The sequence below is a fragment of the Caretta caretta genome, chromosome 3 (assembly GCF_965140235.1).
Source record: "Caretta caretta isolate rCarCar2 chromosome 3, rCarCar1.hap1, whole genome shotgun sequence".
Taxonomy (NCBI): domain Eukaryota; kingdom Metazoa; phylum Chordata; order Testudines; family Cheloniidae; genus Caretta; species Caretta caretta.
In genome coordinates this window covers 43,040,036-43,053,390 of record NC_134208.1, presented here as the reverse complement: position 1 = coordinate 43,053,390, position 13,355 = coordinate 43,040,036, and the positions used below count along the sequence as shown (strand labels likewise).

General features: G+C 37.8%; 1 protein-coding gene across 2 annotated transcripts in view; it reads left to right on the top strand.

Moving 5' to 3' along the window:
* Positions 1 to 13,355, top strand: part of CSMD1 (CUB and Sushi multiple domains 1) — a 1,991,107-nt gene that overhangs the window by 1,647,626 nt on the left and 330,126 nt on the right. For both annotated transcript variants that reach the window (XM_048845330.2, XM_048845329.2), the window contains exons 27-29: positions 6,048 to 6,239; positions 9,091 to 9,229; positions 13,073 to 13,260. In XM_048845330.2, the coding sequence (XP_048701287.2) occupies positions 6,048 to 6,239; positions 9,091 to 9,229; positions 13,073 to 13,260 (519 nt within the window). The remainder of the gene's footprint in view (positions 1 to 6,047; positions 6,240 to 9,090; positions 9,230 to 13,072; positions 13,261 to 13,355) is intronic.

Here is a 13,355-nt window from a genome sequence, read left to right as displayed (position 1 = left end):
TTTCATGTAGGCATCAGAGCACAGGTGTTTCATGAAGGGATACCCCAAAGTGGAGATAATAGAGGCATTTATTAATCAATTTAGGGAGGATGTTCCAGGTACAAGGGGAAGCATGGAAGAAAGAAGAGATATTTCAGGGAGAGAAGTGGACAAATGAGTATTATAGGCTGTCATGATGGGGGATGAGCACATAAGTATGGTAGGGAAGAGTTACACAGGGCATTCAGGATGGTGACAAGCAGCTTAAACCTGATTCAGGGAAGAAGGAGCCAGTAGAGGAAGTATTTATTTGTTTAGGCATTTATATGTCAGTAATGGTGATTGTGGTATTAGTTTTAATGGTGTGCTTATTGCATTGTATTTGGTTTTGTATTTTTCTTGAAAATGTGTTGTGCAGCCAAATAATAGCAATCCAAGGAGGGGAGGTTGCCAGCATGGTTCTCTCCTTCTACACTATACACATATCTCTTTCTCTCCTTCTTCTTCTTCTTCGAGTGATGGTCCCTATTGTGTTCCACTGAGGGTTTACTCATGCATGCCATGCATCCAGAGCCAGAGAATTTGAAAGTAGTAGTGTCCGTTGGTCCATGTGCCCTTGTTTCACCTCATAGTTCTGTCTGAGGCAATAAATGGTGGGGAAAACTGACTTTGTCTCCAGTTCCTTCTCACCACCATATGGTCCAAGTGACAGCTGCTAGTTTCCCTCATCACCCTCTTGCCATGGCAGGACACACTGTATTTATATATCCGTTGACTAACTAGGTTTTGGAAAGGTCTCCTCAGGACTTTCCCACCCATGCAACCTATCACCCCCCAGTAGCACCTCAATCTCGTTCTATCAGTGTTAATGAAACTGTCCTTGGAGTCGCTGGCTTCATGCTCTATGCCCCCATTTCCATGAAAATCACCTTTCTAGTGGCTATTACTTTGGAGAGATGGGTAGATGAACTTCGGGCCATGATGGTGTATTCCCCTTTCACCACATTTCATGACAAAGTCTCCCTGTGCCTACATCCAAGTTTCTATCAAAGGTCGTATCTCGGTTTCATCCCAACCAACCCATACACTTACCTGATTTCTTTCCAAAGCCTCACACCTCAGCAGAGAAGTGAAACCTTCACTCCTTTGATGTCCACATGGCCTTGACCTTCTACTGACAGAGGACAAGACCAATCAGGAAGTCCTGTACACTGCTTATTAAGGGGACAGGAGAGGATTAAGGGGCAGGCAATCTCCATACAGAGGATTTCCAAGGGTGGTGGTTATCAGTTTTCAGGACTGCCTTCGCCCTGGAGGGAGAGCCCATTCCACGAGAGCCCAGACATTGGCTACAGCCACACTCCATTGCGTGTCACTTGCAGACATACGTAGGGCCGCCACATAGGGTTTGGAGCATACCTTTGCTGTGTACTACACCTTTGTGCAGGACTTTGTGATGGACACATCATTTGGTGTGCCTACCCTCCATTCAACCATTTCTTCCTCTTCCTTGCACCTTCCTCCAAATTAGGTGCTGCTTGTTAATCACCCTCAATGAAATACAATAGGAACCATCACCTGAAGAAGCAAAGGAGATTACTTACCTGCAACTGGAGGTTCTTTCAGATGGGTGGTTCCACTTCTGTATTCCACTTCTTTTTGATTTGCAATGGAGAAGGAACTGAAGATGCGGTCGGTCTGCCCCAACATTTATCACATCAGATAAAAGCATGAGGCAAAGCAAGGGTGCGTGCATGGATCAACGGAAACTGCTACTTTCAAATTCTCCAGCTCTGGATGCATGGCTTGGATGCATAAACCCTCAGTTGAATACACAGAGGGATCCCATATCTCAAAGGAGCTCCAGTTACAGGCAAATAACCTCCGTGTCTTTAGTGTGGAAGAAAATGAATGGGCATAGTCTATGTAAAAAGAGATAGGAGTCACTGTCATTTTAACTGCATAAATTAATTTTTTAAAGGGCAGTGCTGCATTTAATTGCATTTAGTAAGGTACTTGCTCAGTATGAGTTTGGGCACTGAAGGTTAGAGCCTAATTCTGCCATCCATGCTCACACTGAAGAGCACTTTGTGAATATTCATAGATCTTAAGAGCAGAAAGGACCATTCTGATCATCTACTCTGATATCCTGCATAACACAGGCCCACAGAATCTCACCCAGTAATTCCTCATCGAGGCCATAACTTCTGTATGAGTCCTAACATATGTTTTAGAAAGATGTCTTGATTTAAAAATATCACCAAGAGATGGAGAATCCATCCTAGGTAAATTATTCCAATAGTTAATTACCCTTATTGTTTAAAACGTGTGCTTTATATTTAGTATGAATGTATCCAGCTTCAACTAGACAATTCCCATGGACTTTTTTTGGGACTACTCATAGAGTGAGAGAGTTCTCAACATGAGTAAGAGTTACAGAATCTAGCAATGTGTTCCTCCTATGTTGTTTTTTTTTCTGGAAGAGTACCGAAAATGTAAAATGCACTGTTCTATATGAATTCTGCTGTTTCCTTGTAGTCTCTTCTTTAAGGATAAAGAGATACCTACAGTGTTAATTAAGCTGTAGAGACTGAAAATCGACTATGTAATTTCAGTTTAAATGCAGGTCACTTCAGATAATGTCTATTATACCAATAGGTTACCTGATTTTTTCCTTCAGTTTAAAGGTCAACAAAAGCTATCTAATTTAATATTTCAACTACTCTGTGTCAGGGGAGTCATATTAATTCAGTGCAATAGACCCCATTAAATTTTGAACTGTGATCCATGGTATGGATTACAATCACAGACTCATAGAAATGTAGGGCTGGAAAGGATCTTGAGATATCCTCAAATCCAACCCCTTGCACTGAGGCAGGACTAAGTAAACCTAGACCATCCCTGACAGGTGTTTGTCTAACCTGTTCTTAAAAACTTCCAGTGATGGGGATTCCAAAGACTCCCTTGGAAGCCTATTCCAGAGCATAATTACCCTTACGGTTGGAAAGTTTTTCCGACTAACTAATCTAAATCTCCCCTGTTGCAAATCAAGCCTACTTGCAGTCTTCTTCTTAGCATATGCATGGCATGCCTTAGGTTGCACATGGCCAGCGTTCATCACTGAATTTGGTCTGCTGGATGGATCATTAGCTTCCCCAGCCCATGCCAGGTACTTATGGGGAGTGAGACATGAACACTGATCCATGCCTCCCAGCCTACCTGCAGTCCACAAGGAGGACAATTGATCATGGTCCTCTTTTTATAACAACCCTTTACATATTTGAAGACTGGCATCAGGTCCACAGTTCTTTTCTCAAGACTAAACATGTCTAGTATTTTTAACCTTTCCTCGTAGGTTAGGTTTTCTAAACCTTGTATCATGTTTTTTTTGCTATCCTCCGGAATCTCTCCAGTTCGTCCCTTTCTTTCTTAAAATGTGGTGCCCAGAATTGGACACCTCACTCTAGCTGCGGCCTCAACAGTATTTCCCCTTTTTTCTTGGTGGACTCCATATCTTTTCAGCAGACCATTTTCCCGAAACAGCATCCCATGGTTGAGGAAGCTGAAGCCCTCCCATTGACACTGTCTCTGCAGCCAAGCATGGACTTAAAAATGTCATTCTGGTTTTAGAGATATTACTGTTTCCAGAAATATTTTCCTTTTTAAATCTAAGAAATATTACTGCAATCAGTAATGCCTGTAAAACTGGAATGAACTTTTTAAAGTGTGCCCACTATATAAATTTAAAACCACATACTCTCCTCAATCCATACTGGGCACCCACTCCTATCAATTATAGGTTTGTAAAAAAATCAGTGTTAGAATACCATCTATATGTAGTAAGTAAACTTTTAATTAAGGTCATTGATTGTTCAATACATTATTATCACATCTAGCACCACTCTGATGAAAATAGGCTTACTATTTAGACCACCCCAATTCTGCCCTGTGTTTCTCATTCTTCCCCAGTTTTCTTTTTCTGTTTCTCCCATTTTGTCTTGTGTTTATGTCTCTCCACTTCTTCTGTCTGTATTTCCTTTCCACTGGCAACTCCCAGATGCTGCCCTCTGTGGGATTTATTCTTATTCCATCTGACAAAATGCCCAGCAACTTAAAAGTTAATGTTGACATTAAACTGTCAGCTTTAGGATTGATATGTTATGCTAATTAATGGAATCAAGGAAGTTCACAGTTCTTAGTCTTTGTGTTGAGCCTTTTTCAGATTCAGGAAGAAAATACAGCATCCATTACACTTGGAATGTTAACTTGGAGTTATAAACATAAGGGCTAGAAACCTTTTAAGGAATATGAGAGCTTAGATTCTGCAAAATGTGAATATTCTATGAGGCCACATCCCTCAAGAATCCAGCTGCAGGTTGAGTGTTTGACACTGTTGATCTATATGAGAGAACTATTTGTGATGTACATAAGAAATGAAACATCTGTTTACTTTTACTGTACACTTCTGTTCAGCATGTGAACAGAATGCTGCCTCAACCATTTTCTATGGGTACATAGAAAAACTATGGCTATGGCAACTAATTACACTCAATAAATTGCATGAGGAGGAGAATCTTGCCCAACAAATGCAGGAAGCTGCAATTATGGGAGTATTGTGCTAAACTATGACACATTGGTCATGACAGGTACACCAAAATAATTAAGGGAAATTGTGAAAGGTAGCAAAAAAAAAAAAAACCCAACAACATAAAAAACATATAGAAGTTGGGTGTGATCCTACTTTCCTTCTGAGCTAAAATTTCTATTAGTCAGAAGAGTTAGATATGCAAGGGATTGGGCTCTGAGTGAAGGAAGTTCACAGCCACATTGACAAACTTTTTTAAATTTAATGTCTACAAACCTTTTTTTGCACAATTACATATTACAGCATAGATGTTCAGAACAATAATTTCCAAAATGGTGTTCACAATCAAAGTAATCATGACCAGTAGCTCACATTGCTGTAGTTTCCCCATGTGTAAAATGTGAACAATGGTTATAAATCTCAAAGTAGTACTGATTGGTTAGAGTGTTTGGACAAAGAAAACATTATATAATTATTAAGTAGGAATCATCTCAATAAAAACAATAGATAAGGAATGTATCAAGTGGCACAATACAGAGAGGTCATGAAGGTGATGAAGTGAGATTTGACATAACAAATTTCTGTTCCAAGTGAAGTTTAAAAAAAAATCTGTACAAAACCAAAACATGACCAAATAACTGGCCAAAACATCACAAGACAAGACAAAACAATTTGCAACAAGAGAACACAAGCCTAATAGTGATGAAGAGAACAAATGTCTGGAGAATAGAGGTGACGCCTCAGTTTGACAAAGTGTTAATATGTGTTACTCATAAGAGCTAGGGAAAGGAGAGGTAACATGTACAAGGCAGGAACTGTTTTGGTCCATGACTGGGCTGCCTAGGCATTATGATAATAATGATAATTTGTATGGGAGATAAGCATGAGGATTTACTGATCATGAACATCTGATACTGACTATTATGCCATCTGAATACAAATTAAACGTTGTTTGAAATGTTGACCCTAACACATGAAGATGTGATTCGCCTCCTTTGAGTATCCTCTAAGAAGGTTTTACATACCTCTGTAATGCAAACCCCAAGGTTGCACATGGTGTTTTTTTGGTTTGAGTTCCTATGCACATTCCCTTCCCAGGCTGTTAGGCACTCAAAGAGTAAAAGGATGTTATTTACATTCTGACATTTGTCAGACACAAATTTTCATATCACTTAAATACCTATTGATAGCTAAAGAAAAGGGAATTGTTAGCTTGTTTGATGGATTAACTGGACAGAAAATGAAGAGCCTTAGTTTATTCCCTATCAGGCCATGTTTTTCACCTGAAGAAACTGGCCAGAAGCCAACATAAGCATAATGCATCTCAGTGAGAAAATTTTGTAGAAACAAACTACCTTCCATGGTAACAGATAAGCAAATAATATTGTCTCTGATTAGATGCTCCTGTAAAATGTTGCACTGTGTATTTATTAAAATATAGTACATATATCTTAAATATGTTAATTTCATTGTTTTCTTATAGCATCAGTTGCATCAACATGTAATGATCCTGGGACTCCACAGAATGGTACCAGATATGGAGACAGCAGAGAGCCTGGGGATACCACCACCTTTCAGTGTGACCCTGGGTATCAGCTCCAAGGACAGGCCAAAATTACTTGTGTGCAGCTGAATAACCGATTCTTTTGGCAACCTGATCCTCCGACATGCATAGGTATTGAGATCAAATGTTAGCATTGGACTTGAAGCTAATGCAGATCAGATTCCAGTTTTTAAATTGTCCAACCAGTGACTCTACCATGGTGATGTGAAAGTAGTGCTTTTTTAGAAAACTCAGTCTTTCAGTACTTACAAATACTGACTGTCTGATTCTCAAGATGAATGCTATTATAGATTTTTCCAGCATAGTCTATTTTTGAAAATTTGTTTACAGTGAAGGTGACAAGCTTCAAGAAATTGTTTATTAAGTGCAAGACAGCATGGTCAGATAGTTAACGCAGGGGACTTGGAGTCGAAGCAGCTGGGTGCTACTTATGACTTTGCCACTACTTTACTGTGTGACCTTGGCTAAGTCATTTGATTTCTCTGTACTACAGTTTCCCTGTCTCAGTAAAACAAAGACACTAATATATACCTATATACTATAGATATTTCGGACTCTAAGGTGAAAGGTACCAAATAAGTAAAAAGTATCAAGTATCATATTACTGTTTATACTGTTTATACTTTATACTATCAAATTTGTCATTTTTAAACCCTAGTCAGGTGAGAATCAGGGGCCATGTAAGAAACTGATCTTACCTTAATACCAAACTCTGTACCAGAAACATTTGACTTGAATTAAAAAAGCAAAAGTCCATGGTTAAACTGAAGATTGTTTTTCTTCATTTTGGATAAAACCAACAAACTGATTCTCTCATGAGTATGACTCTCTATGCAGTAATTTGTTTCCATGCATTAAGTTTTATCTTCTCAGAAAATTTTAAGATAGATACATATGTACATACAGAGGGAAGGTCAGACTGCCACTGCTGCCCAAAGAATGGAAATAAAAGTTCTTTTGCATGTCCATTTGTGGAATTGTCTGGAAGGAATAAAGTTTCCTGCCTTTCACTATTCTTGATACCTTCCACCCTACATATACGGAATGTCACTTCCATGGGGCTCTGGTTAGTGCATGAAAAGGCTGGGGCCTGGAAGTCTTACTGAGGTGTGTTATAGGGACATCACTGTTATAGGGACATCACTGTTTTGCTGCTAGGTAGGGTTCTTGTCATCTAATTAACACGTATGCTGCATACTCCATGTAGCATTAGAGAGTGCCACAACCCAGATGGCTTGAACAGCTCCCTTGGGTCATCAGCTGCAAACTTTAATAATTTTCCTTCTTGACTGGACCTTTACGGTCGCCAAATTGCTCTGAGATAGGTTGGACACTTTATTTAATAACCCTTTAGGGTCAGATAGTGTTTGTTCCCCTCACAGTTGACCACTAGGGTGTGTACAAGCCTTTCTTCCCTCTTTCCTTTAGGCCCCTTCTGCAGAGGCTGATTACAGCACAGTTGCATTCCTTATACTTGCCCTGAATCCAAGTATAGTTCCTGGCTAGTATTACTAGCTCTCTCAGAAGTAATAAGAAGTATGTAAGACAAAGCCCCATCCATTTCCCAATTCCATACAGGTAGCAGATTTAGAGCAGCACATGCACTGCAAAATGTCTTTCAAAGTTCCCATTTGTGCAATGCAGCACTGCATAAGGACAAGTTTGGACATCTGATGGTTACAGCCAATGAAACAATTTTTAATCCATGAATCATCAAGTAATAATTCCCAGAGATTTGGATCCACCCCTAAATAAAGAGTTTAGAGATAGGACAAAACTTATAGATTTCTGGATTATGAAGATCAAATTTTCTAGGGTATTAATTCAATTGTAATAAAACCCAGTGCTTTGTCCAATTAACATATTTCAATTTGTATCTCTTTACAGCCTGTTTTAAAAATCTAAATTTTAATTAATCTGCTGAGAGAGTAACTTGTAGTGAAATGATATGCACATACTTAATATTCCATTTTCGTCAGGGTGACCTTGAGGGGGTTTTCCGTTTAAAATAATCTTTACTGTCATATATACGGCAGTATTGGAATCCTCAGAGTTCTATAAAGCCATGATATACAGCTTTTAAAATTCTCATATAGTTCTTATTCCACTATATTGTGGATGGCTGAGATTTAATAGCTATACTTATTAACGTTCTGTACACGGTCAGACCACTATTCACATTTGTTTAACATTTTATGCTGCATTTATATTTTATACCTTTCCTGAGTATGGTCATGTGTTTTATCTCAAGCTAAGTCATCAGAAGGCATTGAAGATTTGTGTATATTTACTAAAATAATTACCTATAAAAGGAACCATGCTGTTAATTTGTTTTTTAAACACAGCTTGGCTGATTACTAATACTTACTTCAGTCACAATGGTAGGAGCTCTGCACCTCTGCAAACCGCACTTATTGCTCACGTATTTAAATACTGATTTAGGCACCTAACTTCAGAATTTTGGTTTGAGTTAGCTGTGTGGTTTTCTTTGTTTGTTTGTTTGTTTTTGCCCAAGTGCCTGGATCTGTGAATTGGGTAACACCTTTATTAATTGGATCAAAGTATTTTATATTTCTTCTATGGCCAAAGGTAAATAGCATCATTAAGCATCAATTACTATTGGGCCCTCCCACTTCTGACAGTGAAGTTTGTCAGGTGAATGATAAATACTTTGTTAGTGCAGCTGGAATTAAATCACTAAGCAAATCCAAAGACCTTATTACTTAGATTTCTATTGCATTTTCAGATTTTAGGAAAACTTTCTTTTTGAATTAAATTGGAGAAAATATGTGTAACACAGGATGTGTTTGTTGTTGGGACTGCAAAGAGATCATTTGTTGGGAATGGAAAAACTATTCTGACTTTTTTTTTAAAAAAAGCCAAATCATTCTTATTTGAACAGTTTGTCTGTGATTTTTAGTTTAACATGTAACTGCTTTCTTTTTCCTTTTTGTATTGACAGCTGCATGTGGAGGAAACCTAACAGGTCCAGCAGGTGTTATTTTATCACCTAACTACCCACAGCCATATCCTCCTGGGAAGGAATGTGACTGGAGAATAAAAGTAAACCCTGACTTTGTCATTGCCTTGATATTCAAAAGGTACTATTTCTAGAAAAACACCTTTGTGTACCAGGTTTTTAAATTAAAAATTATATAATTGATCACTACATAGAATTCCCAATTACATTTCCTAAGCCCTACAGCATGTATGTAATACCTAATTGCTTCAGAATAATATGAAAGAAACAAAATATTTAGCTTTATAGCATTTTTTGGTGCCCAATGTGTAAGCAGCAAAAAACCATATGTGATGTGTGGGGTATAATGCTTTAAAAAAAACATTTAATTTGTATCATATGTCACACCATTGACCATTTGAGTGGGATAGCTCTATATTAATGGGGAATAATACTTCCAGAGTGTTTGAAATACATGTATTTCATTGTCATATTAATGCAATGTCCGCATTGTGTGATACCTAATTCATCTGTATATCATCTAATGTCTGGTGAAGTCTTCAGGCTAATATTAAATAGTGTATTATCATGAAAATATGAATCATTTGCAAGAACTGTGAAGGTAGGGTTCACTAAGTTATCAAATTGCATTAACCCTTCAGAGAAATACTTTAACTTTATGTAATAATGGTCACTTAATAAGCAAAGATGATTATTCTGAAAATGTATTCTTATTGTGTAACATCTAGTAGATGTAGTTCCAATCTAATATGTTTAGACCCAACTTTAAGTTTGTCTGGAAGGATCTTTTTAAACGAAGGAGTCACTCTTGCATTTATTGGATTTCATTGTTTGCAATTCTGGAGCACTGATAAAGTGCTGAAATGCTCAGCTCCCATTGACGTCAGCGGGAGTTGGGTCTTGCAGGCCAGGGTGCAGAATGCGGTAGTTGCCTGTTATGCTGTGGGCTAGTTTAGTATCACATAGTCTGCATGTCTGAAGTAGTGAGCTTTTATACATGAAGACATCTACCTTTTTCACAATTGGTCATAGTTTGTATTACTAGCGTGTTCTACAAGATATAAAATCCTTGCAGAGGCTCCTCCCTGTGCTCATTTGAAAAATTTCATTGAACTGAATTGAGGCTTATTCATTTTAAAATATTTAAATGCCTTTATGCTTCTGGATGATTACATCTCTTCTCATTTACTTTAATCCCCTTAATATATTTAACAATAACAAATGTTCTCTGATTACATTTTAGTGTTGCTGTTTTTAACAATTGTTCTTTACATATCAATTGCTTTGGCACTGACATTTCATTCCATCCACTGATATTTATGGGAGGAATACAGCATTGATTACCTAGTAGAAGCCACCATAGTAATCACATTCCTAAGGTCAATTCAAACATTCCATAGGGCAGATACATTGTTTTTATTCCGATGAAAAGATAACTTGCTGTATCATACATTTTTTTCTATGAGCAGAATTCCCATTGATTTCCACAAGAGTTCCCCAGTTGAAGAGTGGGCAACATCTGGCCCAAGATGTTCTGTACGCTGGGTGACTAACATACAATAGTTTCAGCTTTGTGGGAAGTTCTCTCTGTATGTTGCAAGGGTGACAACAAGGGAGGAGTTTGGTACAAGAAAGGAATGTTATAAAGAGTATTTTAACATGAGAGCCTCTGGTACGAACATATTTGTCCTTCTTGGGAGGTGTTGGAAAAGCAAATCTTGAGTAAAAGCCACATTTATATGTCTGATAATGCTGTATTCTGCAAAAACAAAAACTGAATGGGCTGGTGAAAATGCCTAGGTATAAGAACAAGGAATCTTCAACAGTTTTTGGCTATTTCTGTTTCATGTTTTGTTAAAATGATTACTGCACATGTGCAATTGTTTTTCAACTAAAATGTTATAAGGTGTTAAATATGTAGATCTCTTTGACATGCACTATAGTTGGATTGATAAAAAAAGACCAAAAAATTTGAAGAGGTCTTTATTGACTTCATGCTTTTTTATGCTTCACCACTACACTTGGAATAGATTCCCACTTTGCCTATGTCAGCTGCCACCCGACTTCCCTAGATCCTTCCTTGGAACCAAATTCTTTCATGCAGATGTCTTACTGTATGTTACTCTCATGGACAGTCCAACTTCCTTGTATTAAACATTGATTTGTGTAATGTATTAGAGTTAGACTGAGGGCAAAGACCTTGGACTAAGCCCTCCACTGTGTTTTGCCACTGGGGCAATCTGGCAGTAAAGCTGGTAATACCCAGCCTTAGGGAGATCATCCCACTATAAGAAGTATTATCCATTGGTGTTCAACTGGCATAGAGACTCTCTTGCCACTTGCATCCCTATTGCTAGTATAGGAGACAAGGCCAGGATACCTCTATATTGATGCTTTTTCTTCACTATGAAAAAAGGTGTATTTTTTACTATGGGGCAGCCTTTTTAATTTTAATTTGACCTGCGATCTTGTGTGAAAACTGCAAACAGCCTTATTTTCATTAGGAATTTAACTTGAGTTAGTTATAAATTAAGAAAACACCTTTGTTTCCACAGTGAAGACAAGGCCTAAGACATTCTTGTCTACCATTTCATCTTCTTGAGGCAATTGGCAGGTGAAATAACCGAAGTCTTGTGTACACAGTGTGGCAGTGTGCACTAGATGAGTTTTAATTCTAAAGAACACCATGTGGTGTACTAACTGGCCCATGTAGACTCTGTTGATGTGAAGTAAAAAGTTCCCCAGTGTGCATTATTGTGCAGCAGCTGAGCTATGTGGGCCAGTTAGTACACAACATGTTGATGTGCTTTAGAAATGAAACCTTTCTTGTGCACATTGGTCCACCAGGTAACAAGCCCTTACAAGATCCTGTGCTGTTCACTTCTTAGTCATAGCCGAGGACCCAGTCCACTGTCTTCTTATATGTCTTGGAAAGGTCCCTATGTAGAGTAATAGCACTCCCTAAATAATAACAATAATCATAATCAGAGAAGAAAAAAAAGAAGAAAATTCAACTGCAACACTTATAACAGAGACAACAAAATATTTATTTATGGCTTTTTATCCAGAAGGTGATTAGGAAGAAAAGAAAGCAAAACCCACAACCCCCCTGCCTACTTGTCTTTCATTGTTGAGCTTCATGTAGCTCTTGGACCTTCTCCACTGCAGCAATTTTTCAGGTTCTGTCCATCTCTTTATAAGGTTCTCACATTATCATCTTTGTGCCTTCATCCATATAGCCTCCCTGAATTGATCTCAAGGCCACTGCCTAGTCCATGTTAAAGTCTCTCTTAAGGATCCCCTTCTGCTGTACTGCCTTCATTGAATCTAATTGACTTGTACAACGATATAAATATGTGTTGTTCCCCTTCCTGTAATACATTGTAGACCTTACAATACACATATTAATAATGCATTGATTATAATTCAATAATAAAAATACCTAGCTCTTACATAGAGTTCATAGATCACAAAGCACTTTACAAAGGAGATCAATAACATTTGCCCATGTTATAGATGGTGAAACTGAGGCACAGAGGAGAAGTGACTTTCCCAAAGTCACCCAGCAGACCAGTGGCAGAACTGGGCATAGAACCTAGGTCTCCCAGGTTTCAGTCTAGTGTGGTATTCACTAAGAAACTCTCCCTAAATTAAATTCTAAAAATTTACAGTTAATGTTCTAAACTACAGTAAATGCTACAGTTTAATCTAAGTGTGTACCAACAAAAATAAGTTACAGTGTTGGGAGCTCTTCACATTAGGGCAGTTTGGTTTAAATTAGACATTGATCAATTAATGTTTACAAGGCATGTTGTATTTGGATTGTGGGATATACTTTAAAGACTCCTTTATTTCTGCAGATGAAAACATGTTTTTTAAAAAAGAAAAGGCAGCCACAGCATTAAAGTAGTAAATAATTTCTCAAAAAATAGAGACAATGTCATTCTCTTTTCCTTTATTTCAGTTTCAATATGGAGCCCAGTTATGATTTTCTACATATTTATGAAGGGGAAGATTCTAACAGTCCTCTAATTGGCAGTTTTCAAGGCTCCCAGGCACCTGAAAGAATAGAGAGCAGTGCCAATAGTCTATTTCTAGCATTTCGCAGTGATGCTTCTGTTGGCATGTCAGGATTCGCCATTGAATACAAAGGTACTGTTGTTAACATAATATGTGTCAACACACAGAAGGAAAGTGTCTCAAATTAGGATTAATTAAAACTATATTTATACACATAATACACTTAT